At 42.8% G+C, this 20,164-nt stretch overlaps 1 protein-coding gene across 1 annotated transcript; it reads left to right on the top strand.

Annotated features, from left to right (window-relative positions):
• The first annotated feature begins 194 nt into the window (after window positions 1-194).
• LOC141141189 (protein FAM200C-like) lies at window positions 195-19,078 on the top strand. Its single transcript, XM_073628885.1, has 3 exons — window positions 195-1,587; window positions 17,155-17,158; window positions 17,255-19,078. Exons 1-3 carry the CDS (start codon window positions 195-197, stop codon window positions 19,068-19,070), a joined length of 3,213 nt encoding a protein of 1,070 aa, XP_073484986.1. The 3' UTR covers window positions 19,071-19,078.
• Window positions 19,079-20,164: the final 1,086 nt, after the last annotated feature.

The raw sequence follows: 20,164 nt of genomic DNA, 5'->3' as shown, positions 1-20,164 counted from the left end.
GCAATATATTTTTCTAGTATACATAGGGTGGATAATACACCCATTTTTTGTTTTTGTTTAAGTATCCCATTCAATACTTCGTCTTTGCTTGTGCCTTTATTTTTCCTTTATGATTCAGTTATTTACTTATTAGTTTCTGTATCCCTTGTCACCCCAACATAATCTAAGGGCTTTAGGTTACAGCCAAATACAACATGGACATCCTAGGCACGGATTGGGTAGGCTTTATGTCAAACCTTAAGACTGCTTGCTTGAATGAACACAAAATTGATGATGACATCCAGGCTTTCTTTGCCCGAATGTCGAAACTTCTTAAACGTAAGTCACACTTACATTGGCACATTGAATACTTTAAACTTTATGTTAGTGAGAATATCTGCCCCCTCGGGTTAAGGGGCCAGATATTCCCTACCTTAAAAGACCCTTCAGCTGACTTTAAGAAAGCAGGGGAAGATGTATTAACAAGGAGCAGTCTTGATTTGATAGGACTTCTTGTCACTCAGTATGTTCGTGATATGACCGTTCTTGATAGTGACGTTGAGCGACTCAATGTTGAGTACTCTCATCTAAACGACAATGTGGTATTCAAGGACAAATGGAAAGAACTCAAAGAACGATTGGAAAGCATAAATAGAGATATTATAGTCAAGAAACAAATAAAATTTGGGAAAGATAAATTAGCCTTTGCTGAGGGCCTGGCCTACCGCTGGCCCGGTAGGAACCAGGGTAGACGGGGCCCACCTCGCACCAACAGTAGCAGGAATTCCACTACAGACATTGAATCAGACTCTTCCTTATCTTCCACCCTGTCCTCCCTAAGCACTATTCAACCCAATGCCTCATCTGCACTTAATTCTTCACGCAAGAGACTTCGCTTTGGAGGCAACACTCCCCCAACGAACCCTAAAAAAGACAAGAAAGGCCCCAAAGGCCCTAGATTTACACTGGCACCCTCAACACAAACCCCTAATGATACCACTACCCCTTTAGAGGGGGCAGTTGGTCACTCTACACTACACGGCACGATCCCTAAAATTCTAAATTCAACCACTATGACCAACAAATACACCAAAATCAATGAGGATGCGATTTTTTTTAGACCTGAAGAAACAACAGAGCAACCTAGACACCTATATTTTGAAACCTCCACAACCCCAACAGAATCCCCTTCCTCACATCACACCAATCTCAACGTAATTAACCTTACTCCATATACACTTAATGACAAAGAAATTTTATTGTTACAATTAGGACTTGGCTTTTGTCCTCTGGATGCGCTTAAAGTTACGGAGACAATCAAGGATCTATACTTGTTTGCACGTAACTTAACTTTTAGATTCATGTATGATAAAGATCGTGTTAACCTCGGTCTGGAGCGTGAGCTCACGGAGCGCACCAGAGGCTTCTCCATGGAGGAGTTTTGGGCGCTCCGTGACCTCATGCTCCTGTTTGACGAAGGTGACACCGGGGACCCTGTCCCGTCTCAAAATGACGGGTCCCCCGATGATATCTCCCCAAGTGAATCTCAGAGGGGGGCGCTCCCCCCGTCTGCTATTTCTCAAACTAATGCTTCTAGCCTGACTACCCGTAAGCAAATGCTACCTACTAAATCTTTTCGTTTACGTTCTCGAAGGTTCCCTGACCTAAATACGTGTCCCGAGATCTGGTCCTTTCTTCGAGCAACTATTAGCGATCTCAAAAAACAAAAATGGTCTGACTTTCATTCTAACCTCAATCCTAATCAAATCCGAGCTCTCCAGTCCCTACAGAGACGCCCAGACGTGGTTATTAAACAATCGGACAAGGGCGGGAATATTGTCCTTATGACACACTACCAATATCAATCAATGTGCCTTGCCATCCTTAATAATAGAAATTGGTACACATCCATCACCCAATCCCATGTATCATCCTTTGCACAGGAACTCCAGGCTCTTTGCACTGAGGCCTATTTTTCGGGCCTCATTGACAAAGACACCTTGGAGTTCCTGGTCCCCAAATTTCCCCGTACCCCGACCTTTTATTCCCTACCCAAGACACAAAAATTTGCAAACCCCTCCGGGAAGACCTATTGTTTCAGGGATAGGCTCCTTAACTGATAATGCCAGTAAATTTGTTGATGCATTCTTGATGCCCCAAGTCCATAGTCTTCCGTCCTATATCAAAGACACTACCGATTTACTACAACGCCTCGAGGGAATCCAGATCCCTCCGGACGCCCTGCTCGTGGCTGTTGATATCGAGGCTCTCTACTCGAGTATTCCCCACGAGCAGGGCGTACGGAAAGCTGGTTCCTTTTTGTTCGAACAAGACACAACTACATGGCCCCTGAATCACTTCATACTTGCATTATTGCATTTCATACTAACAAAAAACTATTTTACTTTCAACAACCAATTATTTTTGCAAATACAGGGAGTTGCAATGGGGACGTCATGCGCCCCAGCCTACGCAAACTTATATCTGGGTGGCTGGGAGAAATATATCCATGCTAACGATAAATACTCTGAATTTCTAGACGATATCCTTTTGTGGTATCGTTTCATTGATGACCTACTATTGGTCTGGACAGGCTCAAGGGACAAACTATTACAATTTCTCCGTGAACTAGACATCAATGATTTAAATCTAAAGTTTACCTTTAAGATTGACCCAGAGCAGATCTCCTTTCTAGATCTAAATATTATGAAACAACCGGACGGGACTTTGGGCACTGACCTCTACAGAAAGCCGACTGCTGGCAATACGCTCCTGTTTGCTACCAGTGCGCACCCAAGCGCTTTGGTACGGAGCATACCATATGCCCAGTACCTGCGCTTACGCAGAAATTGTACACGAGACACCGACTTCAGGCTAGGGCACTGCGCGAACGTTTATTGTTACGCGATTATTCCCCCACCAATCTTCGGAAAGCTTATAACAAAGCAGTGTCACGTTCTCGGACTTCCCTTCTCTTCAAACATAAGGAACCTTCCCCTCCCAAGGACACTGTGAGGTTTATTACGACTTATTCCGCACATCATAACCTGCTTCGTAACATTTTAACCAAAAATTGGCACCTTTTGGCTGAGCATTATACGCTGGCCAAATATGTACGATCCACCCCAGAAGTGGTTTTTCAGAGGGCTCGATCCTTGCGGGATAAACTGACCTCCAGTCATTATATTTCCAAAAAACCTCAGAGAACTGGACCAAACGGCACCTTCCAATGCGGGGATTGCCCCCGGTGCCCTTGGGTCCATGAGAGCAGACACTTTGTCCTACCCAACGGGGAGCTTTCTGGTCCCCCGCACATTTGCTAATTGTGCCACTAAAGGGGTGATCTACTTAATGATCTATAGATGCAAAGCATTTTATGTAGGAAAAACAATCCGAAATTTAGACAAAGAATCGGCGACCATCTTTATGACTCTGAAAATGGGAAATTAACTACCACTGGCCGCCACATCGGTTTGTACCACAGATTTGACAATACGGTCGTCAAATTTTTGGTCCTTGAGGTGGTCCAGCCCAGCCCCAGGGGTGGTGATTGGGATCGCTCGGTTCTTCAGAAGGAGTCCCTGTGGATCGAGCGACTCAACGCCACCCTTCCGCCCGGCCTCAATGAGGCAGTATCATATAAGGCATTTTTGTGAATTTGGGTTCCCCCCCCCCCCAATTTCTATTTGGGGTGGCTCTATGTTGTATATATCCTAATATTCAATATTGATCTGAGACCTCCCCTGGTGCTGTTGGGACATTACTAGCCCTGGGTGACATTGTAATTGTTATCATTATATGTAAAATATAACCCATGTTGCTTTATTTTTGTAAATGTTTGTTTTTGCATATGTTTAATCAATTGCTGTACAAGGACAACCTCTCCTTTCCCTTCCCTTTCCCCTCTTTCCTCCCTCCTCGCCCCCCTCACCCTTCCCCATCCCCTCCCTTCCCCCCTTCCTCAGGTGTTGTTCAGTGGTTGCTGGATTCATGCCCTTTCCCCTGCGGCGGACACATGTTTGCCCTGGCAGCCCTTTTGGCTGCTTGTGTCTCCTGGTCTGGGAACGCGATTCCCTTTGACCGGAGCACGCGCATGCGCAGTAGCAGAACGAGGTGCACCTGCGCTGTGCGGGCAAACTGACCCAGTGACGTCAGAGGCCGCTCACCTTGGCGTGCCCTGACTTCCGGGTTGGGGAGCTCAAATGGCAGCCATTCTGGACGCTATTTGAGCCTGACAGCCTCCTGACGCAGAGCTGTGTTTGGCTTCGTTCCCTAACTGGTCAGTTTACCACTCCTTCTATTTGACTGCTATACTTTTGTTTATTGTGTACGGTCTTTCTCCATACACAAAAATCTTGCTTCTTTCATGTTACTATCATGCTTACCCAGTACACTGGTTTAGTTTCAATGTCAGACTAAACTGATATTGCCCTGTGTCTCTGCCCCTGCAGCTTTAGCTGGGCTGTACTATTATCATCTTTACTGCCTGTCATTGTACTTTTCACTCCTTACATATATCCTAGCAGGCGTGCTAGCTATGGGATCTATGTGTGCAACACTCTTTGCCCTACATTCCAATTATTAGCCTTTCCTTATATATCCTTATATATATATATATATATATGTATACTAGTAGTTCACTTAGACGTTTACAATTTTATTCCTAGTTGGATTGGCTTTAATATGATGCACCCACTAGCCTGCTAATTTGGGTGTCGGAAGCAGTACTTTTGATGGCTTTATATGATCACCTCTACCTACAATTTCTATAAGTGGAACTTCTGCAACCTATCTAGCTCATGCGTCTTACAGTAATCAATGCATAGTTGGTGAGTGCTAGCGCCTGTTACCAGTGTGTAGCCCTGTTTTGAACTATCATTTTGAGCCCTTAGTATCCCCTCCTTCTTTTGGTGGTGGTCTGGTTAGTCTATCTCTTGTCCTCCCCCCCCCCCTTTTTTCCCCCCTGTAATTTTATTCTGTTGTTTTGATTAAAATTTATATTTTTATAAGGTTTTTTAACTTATCATTACATTAATTACGATACACCAATATTTGAGTACCGGAATAGTCCCACTTTTTCTATTTATTAGGGGGGTCAAGACAGGAGTCGTCAGTAGCAGCAACTGCGACTGCGTCTTCACACTCCCACTTTCTTTAATCATGACGTTTTGGGATGATGGTACCTTTATCTACTACTATCTGCAACTTAGGCCGCGATATATTTTTCTTAAAACCAGAGGGGAGGGGGACCTTGAGTGGAGAGTGAACAAGTCTTGCTTTTTGATTGCTGGATTGCATTTTTGGGGCTTTTCCATCACCTTTTTCTGTCACTTTTTAAATAGCTTTTTTTTTTCTTGGTTCCTTCAGACTACCAATTAAGGAGAGTGGTTAATTGTTCACAGGTGCTTAAGGCCTATATAACATTGTGTAGGACTCATACTGAGCCTGCTCATTTGTGAGGCTGTTGGAACTCAGTCCAAGTGGAACTGGTCTAAGTGGTGAGTTAAAACCAGAGTTAGTGGAACTGGTCTAAGTGGTGAGTTAAAACCAGAGTTAGTGGAACTGGTCTAAGTGGTGAGTTAAAACCAGAGTTTAAAACAGGAGGTTATAACAGGGGTCATAGTACCTGTGTAGTGTGAGTACCTGAGTGTTGTCTGAGTAGTGTGTGTGGATCGTTAGTACTTGTGTACTGTATACTTGTGTATTGCGAGTGCACGTAGGTCTGAGTACTTGTGTATTGTCTTGTGTACCTGTGTATTGTCTTGAGTATTAGTGCCAGGAAGTTAGGTGTTAGGTAATTTGGACAGGGTATAATCCCTAATCCTCACTAAATTTAATAGGTACGATGCCCGGCGGGTGTGGAGAGGCGACTCTTTGTACATGTATGTACATGCATGTATGCATTCCTTGATCATCCGATCGAGGGCGAATACTGTCTGTAATTCCCAGGGATGTTTTTTGGGCCCTTTTTAAATATTGGTGCTACATTGGCTTTTCTCCAATCAGCTGGTACCATTCCAGTCAATAGACTGTCTGTAAAAATTAGGAACAACGGTCTGGCAATCACCTGACTGAGTTCCCTAAGTACCCTCGGATGCAAGCCATCTGGTCCCGGTGATTTATTAATGTTAAGTTTCTCAAGTCTAATTTTAATTCCGTCCTCTGTTAACCATGTAGGTGATTCCTGTGTTGTGTCCTGAGGATAAACACTGCAGTTTTGGTTACTGAAGCCCCCCGATTCACTCGTGAATACTGAGAAGAATAAATTCAATACCTTTGCCATCTCCCCATCCTTTGTAACCAGATGTCCTTCATCATTCTTTATGGGACCAATATGGTCTGTCCTCCCTTTTTTACTGTTTACATACTTAAAGAATTTCTTGGGATTGTTTTTGCTCTCCTCCGCTATGTGTCTTTCATGTTCTATCTTAGCCGTCCTAATTGCACTCTTACATTTCTTATTGCATTCTTTATAAAGTCTGAATGCTGAGGACGATCCCTCAACCTTGTATTTTTTGAAGGCCTTCTCCTTTGCTTTTATATGCATTTTTACATTGGAGTTAAGCCATCCAGGATTTTTGTTCGCTCTTTTAATTTATTACCCAATGGGATACATTGGCTAATGCCCTTATTTAATATGCTCTTAAAGCAAACCCATCTCTCCTCCGTATTCTTTGTTCCTAATATTTTATCCCAATTTATGCCTTTTAGCAAGGTTTGTAGTTTAGGGAAGTTGGCTCTTTTGAAATTCAGTGTCTTTGTGTTCCCTTCATGTTTCCTATTTGTGTGACTTATACTGAAACTAATTGACCTGTGATCGCTGTTACCTAAATTGCCCCGTATTTCCACATCTGTGATCAGGTCTGTATTGTTGGTAATCAGTAGATCCAGTAATGTTTTATTTCTAGTTGGTGCGTCTACCATCTGACCCATAAAATTGTCCTGCAAGACATTAAGGAACTGGCGAGCCTTAAATGAATGCGCGGTTCTCTCCGCCCAGTCTATGTCTGGATAATTAAAATCCCCCATTATTATAACACTTCCCATCCTTGCTGCTAATCCAATTTGTGATAGGAGATCCGTCTCCACTTCCTCCCTCAGGTTAGGGGGCCTATAGCATACTCCCAGTATTATTTTCCCCTTAGCTTCATCCCTTTGGAGCTCTACCCATAAGGATTCCACCTCCTCACTAGCTCCCTCAGTGATGTCATCTCTCACATTCACTTGTACATTATTCTTGATATATAGGCATACCCCTCCCCCTTTTTTACCCTCTCTATCCTTGTAGTAAAGGGTATACCCTTGAATGTTTGCCAGCCAATCATGAGAGCTGTTGAACCATGTCTCTGAAATTCCCACAAAATCCAAATCCTTCTCGTACAACAGTATCTCTAGTTCACCCATCTTGTCCGCCATGCTCCTGGCATTGGTGAACATGCCACATAGTTTAGACTGGTCGCATATTGTCCTTGTATTGGGTGTTTCGAGATTGCAACTAGGACTTGCTACTATACTTACCTTGTGTTTTTGTGCTTTGGTTAACTTACCACTAATGCCCCCAATACTACCCTCTGGAATATCCAACCCCTCTAACTTTTTGGCCATCTTCATTCCCAGCAGATCTGCACCCTCCTCATTTAGGTGCAGAGGGGATGATAAGGGACTATATACAAGATTTTAGTAATAACAACGGTATCATTAGCAGTAATCAGCATGGATTCATGAAGAATCGTTCTTGCCAAACCAATCTACTAACCTTCTATGATGAGGTGAGTTGCCATCTAGATCAGTTTCTCAACTCCAGTCCTCAAGGCGCCCCAACAGGTCGTTTTCAGGCTTACCATTATTTTGCACAGGTGATTTGATCAGTTTCACTGCCTTAGTAATTACCACAGCTCTTTCATCTGAGGGAAATCCTGAAAACATGACCTGTTGGGGCGCCTTGAGGACTGGAGTTGAGAAACACTGATCTAGATAAAGGAAGGCCCGTAGACGTGGTGTATCTGGATTTTGCAAAAGCATTTGACAGTTCCCCATTTACTGTACAAAATAAGGTCCGTTGGCATGGACCATAGGGTGAGTACATGGATTGAAAACTGGCTACAAGGGCGAGTTCAGTGGTGATAAATAGGGAGTACTCAGAATGGTCAGGGGTGGGTAGTGGGGTTCCCCAGGGTTCTGTGCTGGGACCAATCCTATTTAATTTGTTCATAAACGACCTGGAGGATGGGATAAACGGTTCAATCTCTGTATTTGCAGACGATACTAAACTAAGCAGGGCAATAACTTCTCCGCAGGACGTGGAAACCTTGCAAAAAGATCTGAACAAATTAATGGGGTGGGCAACTACATGGCAAATAAGGTTCAATGTAGAAAAATGAAAAATAATGCATTTGGGTGGCAAAAATATGAATGCAATCTATACACTGGGGGAGGGGAGAACATCTGGGGGAATCTAGGATGGAAAAGGACCTGGGGGTCCTAGTAGATGATAGGCTCAGCAATGGCATGCAATGCCAAGCTGCTGCTAACAAAGCAAACAGAATATTGGCATGCATTAAAAAGGGGATCAACTCCAGAGATAAAACGACAATTCTTCCACTCTACAAGACTCTGGTCCGGCCGCACCTAGAGTATGCTGTCCAGTTTTGGGCACCAGTCCTCAGGAAGGATATACTGGAAATGGAGCGAGTACAAAGAAGGGCAACAAAGCTAATAAAGGGTCTGGAGGATCTTAGTTATGAGGAAAGGTTGTGAGCACTAAACTTATTCTCTCTGGAGAAGAGATGCTTGAGAGGGGATATGATTTCGATATACAAATACTGTACTGGTAACCCTACAATAGAAATAAAACTTTTTCACAGAAGAGAGTTTAACAAGACTCGCGGACACTCATTAAAATTAGAAGAAAAGAGGTTTAACCTTAAACTACGTAGAGGGTTCTTTACTGTAAGAGCGGCAAGGATGTGGAATTCCCTTCCACAGGTGGTGGTCTCAGCGGGGAGCATCGATAGCTTCAAGAAACTATTAGATAAGCACCTGAATGACCGCAACATACAGGGATATATAATGTAATACTGACACATAATCACATACATAGGTTGGACTTGATGGACTTGTGTCTTTTTTCAACCTCACCCACTATGTATGTAACTATGTAAAAGACTCATTATGCCTCACAGAATAATGTTGGGGTGTTTGCTTTCCAAAATGGGGTCATTTTGTGGGCAATTCCATTGTCCTGGCGCTCCAGGGCCTTCACAAATTTAATAGGTCGTTAGGAAATTGGAGGTGCAATTTATGCTCCTAAAACCTCTGATGGTGCTCCCTGCATGTTGGACCTCTGTGTGGCTAGGCTGTGTAAAAGCCACACACGTGGTATCGCCATACTCGAGAGTAGTAGAATGTATTTTGGGGTGTAATTGGAAGTATGCATATGCTGTGTGTGAGAAATAACTTGTTTTTATGACGAAAAAAAAATTCATTTTCCCAAGAATTGTGGGAAAAAATTACAACTTCAAAAAACTCACCATGCCTCTTACATACCTTTGACTGTCTACTTTTCAAAAAGGGGTCATTTGTGGGGTATTTGTACTTTCCTGACATTTCAGGACCTCAAGAAATGAAATAGGTCGTCAGTTCATCAGATGTGATCAATTTTCAATGATTTGCACCATAGCTTGTGGACTCTATAACTTTCACAGAGACCAAATAATATCCACTAATTTGTGTTATTTTTACCAAAGAGATGTAGCGGTATAAATTTTGGCCCAAATTTTGGAACAAAAATTACTTATGTGTAAAATTTTATCCTAGAAACTAAAAAAAGTTTTTTTTTCAAAATCTTTGCTCTTTTTTCACTTATGTCACAAAAAAAGAAAAAAAACCCAGTGGTGATTAAATACCACCAAAAGAAAGTTCTATTTGTATGAAAAAATGATACAAATTTTGTTTGGGTACAGTGTTGCGTGACTGAGTAATTGTCATTCAAAGTGTGAGAGCGCTGAAAGCTAAAAATTGGTCTGGTCAGGAAGGGTGCATAAATGCCCTGTATTGAAATGGTTAATAATACAATCTTAAAAAGGTGATAAATTCCATATGCAACAACCTGAAGCAATTTGCATAGTCGGTACCACACTGGACAAATATGATGTATTGTAACCCCAAAAATAAACGGGGAGTCAAGGTGGTTTCTTCGACGCAAGACCTACTTCTTCAAGAAGGACAAAGCTTTTTACTATACATATGAAGACACAGATCACCTACCATATTAACTTAATTCAGACATACAGGTGGCGTATATGTGAATTAACTATTTAACCACTTGCCGACCACCTAACTGTAAATGCACATCATGTTTTTGATGTTAAATACTGGGGTTATGGCTGCAGTTGGATGCCATAACCCAGGTATCTTTTTTTTTTTTGTTAGACAACTGGCTTTCCGATAAAAGTAATCCCAGCCGTGAGATTGCATTTAGAGGCGGCAAGAAAAGTGCCCCCAACCCGATCGCTTGTGCTTACCAGAGCCGTCCGTTAAGCCCGGAAATAATCCAATGCAGCCGTTTGCTGGGCAGGAAGTCGAGTGAGGGCAAGATGGCCTCCATTTGGCTCTATTTAAGTGTATCTGAAACCGCTGCGCTTATAACAGAATGTAAGGTATGCAGCCCCCCTAAAGAAGCTTCCTTAAGGAGACTCCGCAAAGTGTTTAAATTGTATAATGGGGTATGGCGCTCCCTTTAGGGTATAGGGTAGTAGAGTAGTAGGGGGGGTTTTTGTTGTGCGATTCCTTGTGACTAGTTATTTACTCCAACTGTACCCCTAATGGTGGTACAGAATACCATCAACCCTATAAAGTGCAAAAAACCTAATGTGCAGCAGTGCAATCTTCAATGAAGCAATTCATAACTCATACATGTGACCACATTAGAAAAAGTAAATAAGTAAAGAAACTAAACATTTCCAATATTCATGAATCATACATGTGACCACCCTGAAAGCAGGGGGGGGGGGGGTTATATGCTGAACCCCTAATTATATGATAGATCTTCACCAACAAGCCAGCATAAATATTAGTGACTTATTCACAAAAACCATACATACACCTTAAACCAAATTAAATTAATAAATAATATAACCAGTGGTAATAGTCCTAAGTGTACTAGATCATTGATTTTCCCTTATATCACATGAACTTCCAAGTGCATTTTTACTCAGATTAGTGCAAGTGTGTGCAAAGCAATTAGTAATAATAATAAATATTAAATAATTATAGTCCATATGGTAATCAAAATCTTCATCCAATGTTCAAAATAATTTCCAAAGGAACTGTGACTGAGGTGCTTTCAGATGATAATGGTGACTTATTGTGCTCCCCCTCACGGGTCCCCACTCACCGAATCCCGCAACCCCAAAAGGGGCAAACAGCATAGGATATCACGGCCACAAACTCCTCTCCACCGCGATCATCTGAAGTATCCAAATTGGTCTCCGCTCACCGTGTATTTAAGGTATATTCTCCATGGCTCCTGAGTATAGGTCAGGAGCTTTTTATACTCAGAAGCCATGGAGAATGATCGCGGTGGAGAGGAGTTTGTGGCGGGGTCAGCAAGTGGTTAATGCATATTAGCCACTATAAAAGGTTGACAGAGCATGTCATATCATAAAAACCAATGAGGAACAGCAAAGCAATTGACTGAACGGACCCCAAAATCCCAGGCCTTCCAACTAAATAAGAAAAGTGCATCAGGAGGAGACAGACGTAAAGGGACAGATATACAGTGAGAAAAATAATTATTTGATCCCCTGCAGATTTTGTAAGCTTGCCCACTTACAAAGAAATGAAGGGTCTATTATTTTTATCCTAAGTGTATTTTAAATGATAGAAATTAGCAACCAAAAATCGAGAAAAAAAAAAAAAAGTATTTGATCCCCAAGCAACACATTACTTAACTGCTTACTGCCCGCCCTCATATGACGGCCAGGCGGCGCGGCTCTTGTTCTGGGTGGGCGTCCTAGGACGTTCGTCCAGTTAAACCATACCGCCCCACTTTGCACGGAGCATGTGCGCAATCGCGCTGCGCGTGCACATAGGTGGCAGCGTGTTCCCGGGAACACTGCTCGTCACCGACGCTGGTAAACAGCCATTGGCCGATTGCTGTTTACCACGTGATTGGCTGTGATCCGTTCCGCTGTTTACCATGTGATCGGCTGTGATCCTTTCACAGCCGTTCACTAAATGTAAACAGAGGAGATTGCGGTAACATCCCGCTACCTCTTACAGTGTACACCAACACACACTGATTGCCCCCCCCCCCCCCCAATAAAGAGGACCTGTCACCACCCATCAAAGTACCTGTCACTGTCCATCCGAATACCCGAGTACCTTTTACAGTCCATCTGAGTACCCGTCGCAGTTCATATGAGTACAGAGTACCCGAATACCAGTCACCAGGCCATCAGAGTACCCGAGTACCTGTCACTAGGCCATCAGAGTTCCTTGAATACCTGTCACCAGCCCATCAGAGTAATCGAGTACCTGTCACCAGCCCATCAGAGTACCGGAGTACCTGTCTGCAGCTCATCAAGTTACCCAAGTACGTGTCTCCAGCCCATCAGAGTACCTCTCTGCAGCCCATCAGAGTACCCGAGTACCTATCTGAAGCCCATGCCTCATAGAATATAAGTTGGGGTGTTTGCTATCCAAAATGGGGTTATTTTGTGGGTAATTCCACTGTCTTAGTGCTCAAGGACCTTCTAAAGTGTGATAGGTAGAAATGAAATGAGAGGTGCAATTTATGCTCCTAGAACGCCTGAAGGTGCTACTTCAATGTTGTGGCCAGGCTGTGTAAAAGTCTCACACATGTGGTATCTCCATACTCGGGAAGAGTAGCATAATGTATTTTGGGGTTTAATTTGTTGTATGCATATGCTGTGTGTGTGAGAAATAACTTGATAATATGACAATTTTGTAAAAATAAATAATCTTCATTTTGCAAAGAATTGTGGGAAAAAATGACAACATAAAAAAAACTCACCATGCTACTTAATACCTTGGAATGTCTACTTTCTAAAAAGGGGTCATTTGGGGGAGGGGGGGTTATAAGCTGGCCATACACTATACAATTTTCCTGTTCAACTTTCCTTTAGATTTACCAAAACCATATATTATGAGGTCAAACCTAAACCCTTTCAATTTGTATGCAATCAGACAGGCCCTTGCACTACATAGTTGAAGGTAAATCTAAAGGAAATTGAATCAGAAAATTGTATAGTGTATGGCCAGCCTTACTTTCCTGACTTGTTAGTGTCTCAAGAAATGAGATTCACCTGATATACTGAAGGCCTAATCAGGTGTGATCAATTGTCAGTGATTGGCACCATAGTTTGTAGACTCTTAAGGTGGCCATACACTATACAATTTTCCTGTTCAACTTTCCTTTAGATTTACCAAAACCATATAATATGAGGTCAAACCTAAACCCTTTCAATTTGTATGCAATCAGACAGGCCCTTGCACTACATAGTTGAAGGTAAATCTAAAGGAAATTGAATCAGAAAATTGTATAGTGTATGGCCAGCCTAACTTTCACAAAGACCAAATAATATACACTAATTTGGACAAAATTTATGAAGAAAAATTACCAATTAGCAAAATTTTATGACAGAAACAAAGAAAGGGGCTTTTTTTTCACAAAATTTCCGGTATTTTTTTATTTATAGCGCAAAAAATAAAAAACCCACTAGTGATTAAATACCACCAAAAGAAAGCTCTATTTGTGTGTAAAAAAAAAAGGACACAAATTTCATATGGGTACAGTGTTGCATGACTGAGTACTTGTCATTCAAAGTGTGAGCGCTGAAAGCTGAAAATTGGTCTGGGCAGGAAGGGGGTGCATGTGCACTGTATTGGGGTGGATAATTACAACTTTTTAAAATATTTGTTTGGTCTCACTGGTCAGTTTTTGTGTTTTTTTACATATTGTACTCGAGCAGATACAAAATTTAGATTTTTTGCCCACCTTATGTAAATATTTTGTATAGGGAGTTTTGCACTAATACCTTATGTTCACTTTATTGGTTTAGGAGTAGCGCCGTAATGCCTTTATTTTGGTTAAAACTGTAAAGATGGTTGTGTGTGAAAATCCCAGTAGATCAGCAGTTTTTGAAATACTCAGATCAGCCCGTCTGGCTCCAACAATCATGCCACGTTCAAAATCACTTAAATCCCCTTTCTAATGCTCGATTTGAACTTTATAGCAAGTCATCTTCACCACATCTAGTTGCCTAAATGCATTGCGATGTTGCCATGTGATTGGCAGATCAGCAATTTGTGTTACCAAGCAATTGAGCAGGTGTACCTAATAAAGTGGCCGGTGTGTGTGTGTGTGTGTGTGTGTGTGTGTGTGTGTGTGTGTGTGTGTATGTGTGTATGTGTGTGTATGTGTGTATGTGTGTGTATGTATATATATGTGTGTTGGTGTTCTTTACTTCCATATGGGATCTCTATAGATCGGTCTTAGTCCTTTGCTTTCATATGTTGGGCTTTCCCTGATGAGATGATTTTAACCTTTTATATATTAGAGCAGCGGTTCTCAACCTGGGGGTCGCGACCCCCTGGGGGGTCGATTGCCGATTCTCCAGGGGGTCGCGGATGCTGGCCGAGATGCTGCCTGAGATGCTGGCTGAGACAGACCCGAAGTTACAGCCGGAGTCCGTCCGTCTCGGCCAGCGAGATGTCACTTCCTGCAGAGGAGAGACTGCACGGAAGTGACGTTCCGTCGCCGCCATCTTGGTACTCTCGTCCACAGTAATGCTGACTTAGAAGTCGGCAAGCGGACATCTTGTTACACCCACCGAAGTCCGCTTGCTGGATGAGTGTACCAAGAGGGAGGCAACGAAACTCCTGAAAAAGAACACCTGTGTCACTGTGACATCTGGTAAGTCAGACACACAGGAGAAGCTGACAAGATAACATTTTTTTCATTATGTTACTTAACATTTATATATATATAAACGTATATATATATATAAATGTCCCAGTTGGTTCCTCAAAAGTGTTTATTCCGTGCCAGTGCTAGATACATGTTTGGGTGCTATACACTTTGTGTATCTAGCACTGGCACGGAATAACCACTTTTGAGGAACCAACTGGGACGTTTATATATAAATAAGTGGTGGGGGCGCAAACAAACTGAAAAAATCAGAACCCCCAACCCCCCATTAAAACGCTGCAACTGTGCCATCAAATGCAGCCACTGTGCCCATCAATTGTCGCCACTGTGCCAGCAAACGCCGCCACTATGCCATCAAACGCAGCCACTGTGCCCTTTAATTGTTGCCACTGTGCCAAACACAGCCACTGTGCCCATCAATTGTCGCCACTGTGCCAGCAAACGTCACCACTGTGCAGCCACTGTGCCCATCAAATGTCGCCACTGTGCCATCAAACGCAGCCACTGTGCCCATCAATTGTCACCACTGTGCCAGCAAACGTCGCCACTGTGCCCATCAATTGTCGCCACTGTGCCCATCAATTGTCGCCACTGTGCCAGCAAACGCCGCCACTGTGCCATCAAATGCAGCCACTGTGCTCATCAATTGTCGCCATTGTGCCAGCAAACACAGCCACTGTGCCCATCAATTGTCGCCACTGTGCCAGCAAACGTCGCCACTGTGCAGCCACTGTGCCCATCAATTGTCGCCACTGTGCCCATCAATTGTCGCCACTGTGCCAGCAAACGCCGCCACTGTGCCATCAAATGCAGCCACTGTGCTCATCAATTGTCGCCACTGTGCCAGCAAACGCAGCCACTGTGCCCATCAATTGTTGCCACTGTGCCAGCAAATGTCGCCACTGTGCAGCCACTGTGCCCATCAATTGTCGCCACTGTGCCCATCAATTGTCACCACTGTGCCAGCAAACGCCGCCACTGTGCCATCAAATGCAGCCACTGTGCTCATCAATTGTCGCCACTGTGCCAGCAAACGCTGCCACTGTGCCATTAAACGCAGGAACTGTGCCCTTTAATTGTTGCCACTGTGCCAAATGCAGCCACTGTGCCCATCAATTGTCGCCACTGTGCCATCAAACACAGCCACTGTGCCCATCAATTGTCACCACTGCCAGCAACACCGCCACTGTGCCATCAAATGCAGCCACTGTGCCCATCAATTGTCGCCACTGTGCCAGCAAACGTCGCCACTGTGCAGCCACTGTGCCCATCAATTGTCACCACTGTGCCCATCAATTGTTGCCACTGTGCCAAACGCCGCCACTGTGCCATCAAATGCAGCCACTGTGCTCATCAATTGTCGCCATTGTGCCAGCAAACACAGCCACTGTGCCCATCAATTGTCGCCACTGTGCCAGCAAACGTCGCCACTGTGCAGCCACTGTGCCCATCAATTGTCGCCACTGTGCCCATCAATTGTCGCCACTGTGCCAGCAAACGCCGCCACTGTGCCATCAAATGCAGCCACTGTGCTCGTCAATTGTCACCACTGTGCCATCAAATGCCGCCACTGTGCCCTTCAGCCTGCCGTCTGCCTGGCAGCCCAGTACTACCTCTTCAGGCACTGCCAGCCCTCCTGGCTGCAGCTGCCCCTTTCTCCTGCCCACTCCACAGTCCTCCTGACTGACCTTCCATCCATCCCAGACTGCTCCCAGTCCCATCAGGCATGCTCTTCAGTCCTCTGACTGAACTCCCCAGACCACATGTCTGCTTCCTCCATGGAGACTCCCAGGCAGTGTCTCCTGCTGTCCTCAAGCTTGCTCCCGATGCCTTCAGGTGGAACTCTAGGGAAGATGACACTGCCATCTATGATGTGCTCTGTCACTAACATCACACTGCAATGTTTGGTATCCCTGAATCCCCTGTAGCAGTTTTATCACCTGTTGCCCTGCCAGTGCAGCTATTATTTTTCCTGTTCCTGGAGGAGAGTGACAACGATCCATGTTCTGCAGTGAAATCACACAGCGGCGGTGTCACCCTGTAGGCAGGGTAGTCTTAGGTAAGTAATATTTTATGATTTGCATATAAACAGCTTGTTGATCAGACTCACACTGTCTGAGAACTTGGTGTGGTCCGCTATGATGTAATTTTTTTTACCGAGCTATGTGGCTGAGCACATGGATTTTTGAAAGGGAATTTATCTTTTGTAATTCTGTCTGTAGATGTGTAAGTCAAAAGACATGGATGAGATCTTGGGATGGGGGGAGTCTTAAGTGTTAATAGTCTGTGTTATTGAAGCTATTCTTATAATATTTTTATCAGTGAGCCCATGATAATGGATCATAGAGAGAAGAACCTTAAGAAGAGAAGCTACAGTGACGATTTTTTCAAGTATGGTTTTACTTCAATAATTGCAGCAGGAATTGAGAAACCGCAATGCATTATTTGTAATAAAGTTCTATCAGCCGAATCTATGAAGCCCAACAAACTGAAACGTCATTTTGATACCAAGCATCCGAGCTTTGCTGGTAAGGATATCCAGTATTTTAAAAACAAAGCTGATGGCGTCAAGAAAAGCAGACTTGATACTGGTGGCAAGTACCACAAGCAAAACCTAGCAGCCGTTGAAGCTTCATATTTAGTGGCTCTCAGAATCGCCAGAGCTAAGAAACCTCACACCATTGCCGAGGATTTGCTGTTGCCAGCAGTCAAAGACATTGTTCGAGTTATGATTGGAGCCGAATTTGTTACGAAATTAAGTGCAATTTCCTTATCTAACGACACTGTCAGCAGGAGAATAGATGGCATGTCTGCTGATATTATTGATCAGGTAATCCAGGAAATGAAATCTGCTCCACTTGGAATATTTAGCATCCAGCTTGATGAATCTACAGATGTTGCAAACTGTTCTCATTTACTGGTTTACGTGAGGTATATTCATGATGGCGACTTTAAAGATGAATTTCTATTTTGCAAACCTCTTGAAACAACAACTACTGCACGTGATGTATTTGACACAATTGGTTCATTTCTGGAAAAACACAAAATCTCTTGGGAAAAGGTTTGTGGTGTTTGCACAGATGGTGCTCCAGCTATGCTAGGATGTCGGTCTGGATTTCAACGTTTGGTATTGAATGAATCGCCAAAAGCCATTGGAACTCACTGTATGATTCATCGACAAATGTTAGCAACCAAGACATTGCCACAAGAGTTACAAGAAGTAATGAAAAGCGTCATAAGTGCTGTCAATTTTGTAAAAGCGAGTGCTTTAAACAGTCGACTCTTTTCAAAACTTTGTAATGAATTGGAAGCTTCTGCTAATGTTCTGTTATTTCACACTGAAGTGAGATGGTTGTCAAGAGGAAAAGTTTTAAAACGTGTTTTTGATCTTCGTAATGAACTAAAAACATTTTTTAATCAGAAAGCAAAACCGCAGCTTGAAGCACTTTTCAGTGATGAAAATGAACTGCAGAAAATAGCTTACTTGGTTGACATCTTTGCAATCTTGAACGAGTTAAATTTATCTCTTCAAGGACCAAATGCAACATGCCTCGATTTGTCTGAAAAGATCCGATCATTCCAAATGAAACTTCACCTTTGGCAACAAAAATTGGATGAAAATAGAATTTACATGTTGCCCAACTTATCTGCTTTCTTTGAGGAAAATGACATTGAACTTGACAAAAGGATTAAAACAATAAGTTCTGTCAAAGAACACTTGCAAATGCTTGCGGACGAAATTTCATCGTACTTTCCAAATTTTCCTGACACCCCGTTTGCACTTGCTAGAAGTCCATTCACAGTCAAAGTTGAAGATGTTCCTGAGAATGCACAAGAGGAGTTCATTGATCTCATTACCAGCGATGCAGCAAAAAATTATTTCTCTTCCATGTCCCTTAATAAATTCTGGATCAAATGTTTGCAGTCATATCCTGCTCTGTCTGAGATTGTGTTGCGCCTTCTTCTTCCATTTCCAACTACATATCTTTGTGAAACAGGCTTTTCAAGCTTGTTGGTTATCAAGTCTAAATACAGAAGTAGACTTGTTGCAGAAGATGATCTTCGTTGTGCTCTTGCAAAGACCTCCCCGAGAATTTCTGATCTGGTGAGAAAGAAGCAACCTCAGCGTTCGCACTGACGCTTTAGTTTTTTGATGCATGGTTTCGCAAAAATTTTGTAGCAATTTCGTTTACTGTTATTTTATTAAGACTGTCTAATTAAGACTGTTACCGTTGTTACGCTTTGTTTTCACATGATTATACAATACAGTGAATACACTTCAATACACAATGAATAAAAAATAAATAAACAAAGGTCGTAAACATTTTATTCATTTGTAACTTATATGTTAATTATAAATATTGCGCACTATATATTACAGATTGTTTTTGTGGTTAATCACTACGCTTTAAAATGTTAAATTTGTAAGAATGAAAATACATCCTGCGTATCAGATATTTATATTTTGATTCATAACAGTCGCAAAATTACAGCAATGAAGGACCAACGAAAATAATTTTACTGTTAGGGGTCCCCACAACTTGGGAAAATTTATCAAGGGGTCACGGCACTAGAAAGGTTGAGAACCACTGTATTAGAGGATGTGGTACTAGTAAACTCACAGAGCAAAAGGAGGAACTTATTGCCTCCTCCCCCAGCTATCCATATTTATCAGATTTAATTGAAACGTTTTGAATATTTCTTCTGCAGGAACTAAGTTGATTCAGGGCAGCCTACAAGTCTGCTTGTCTTTGAGGGGAAGCTAGCAGATTGAAGGATAAGAATTGAGGAAGTGGCAGGAACAGAAATCACTGTATATTTCGTAGCCCCTGAAAATTAGATTGGACCTAGAGGTTCAGGACGCCTGAGTGAAACTGACACAAAGGCCAACAGGGTTTCCCCAACACTGGGGAGTAAGGGCACCCCTCCATTGTAAAGAGGGCATCTGGGTAGGCTTGAAGGGTTTGAGAGTTCAAGGCTTGCAACAATTGTATGGACTTAACTTCAAATTAAGGATGGATACCTGGGAGAAGTGAAAGGATCTTTTTTACTAAGAGGAAGTAGCTGTAGGCTGTTTTATTGTGGGCTAGAATTACTTTTCTCCTGGTAACTTCCTTGCTAAATTTATCAAGGGATTCGGCGACCAGCCATTTACCATCTGAAGGCGTGTGTGTGCGTGTGCGTATATTTTTATTTTAAAAAAGCCTTTTACAGACCAAGCTTTTTACCACA

This window comes from Aquarana catesbeiana, linkage group LG04 (genome assembly GCF_042186555.1).
Source record: "Aquarana catesbeiana isolate 2022-GZ linkage group LG04, ASM4218655v1, whole genome shotgun sequence".
In the NCBI taxonomy this organism is placed as follows: domain Eukaryota; kingdom Metazoa; phylum Chordata; class Amphibia; order Anura; family Ranidae; genus Aquarana; species Aquarana catesbeiana.
The sequence above is the reverse complement of the archived record's forward strand: the minus strand, read 5'-3'. Positions and strand labels throughout refer to the sequence as shown.

Excerpts from the sequence above, each read along its gene's own strand:
- LOC141141189 (XM_073628885.1), top strand. The coding sequence starts at position 195 with ATGGACATCCTAGGCACGGATTGGGTAGGCTTTATGTCAAACCTTAAG.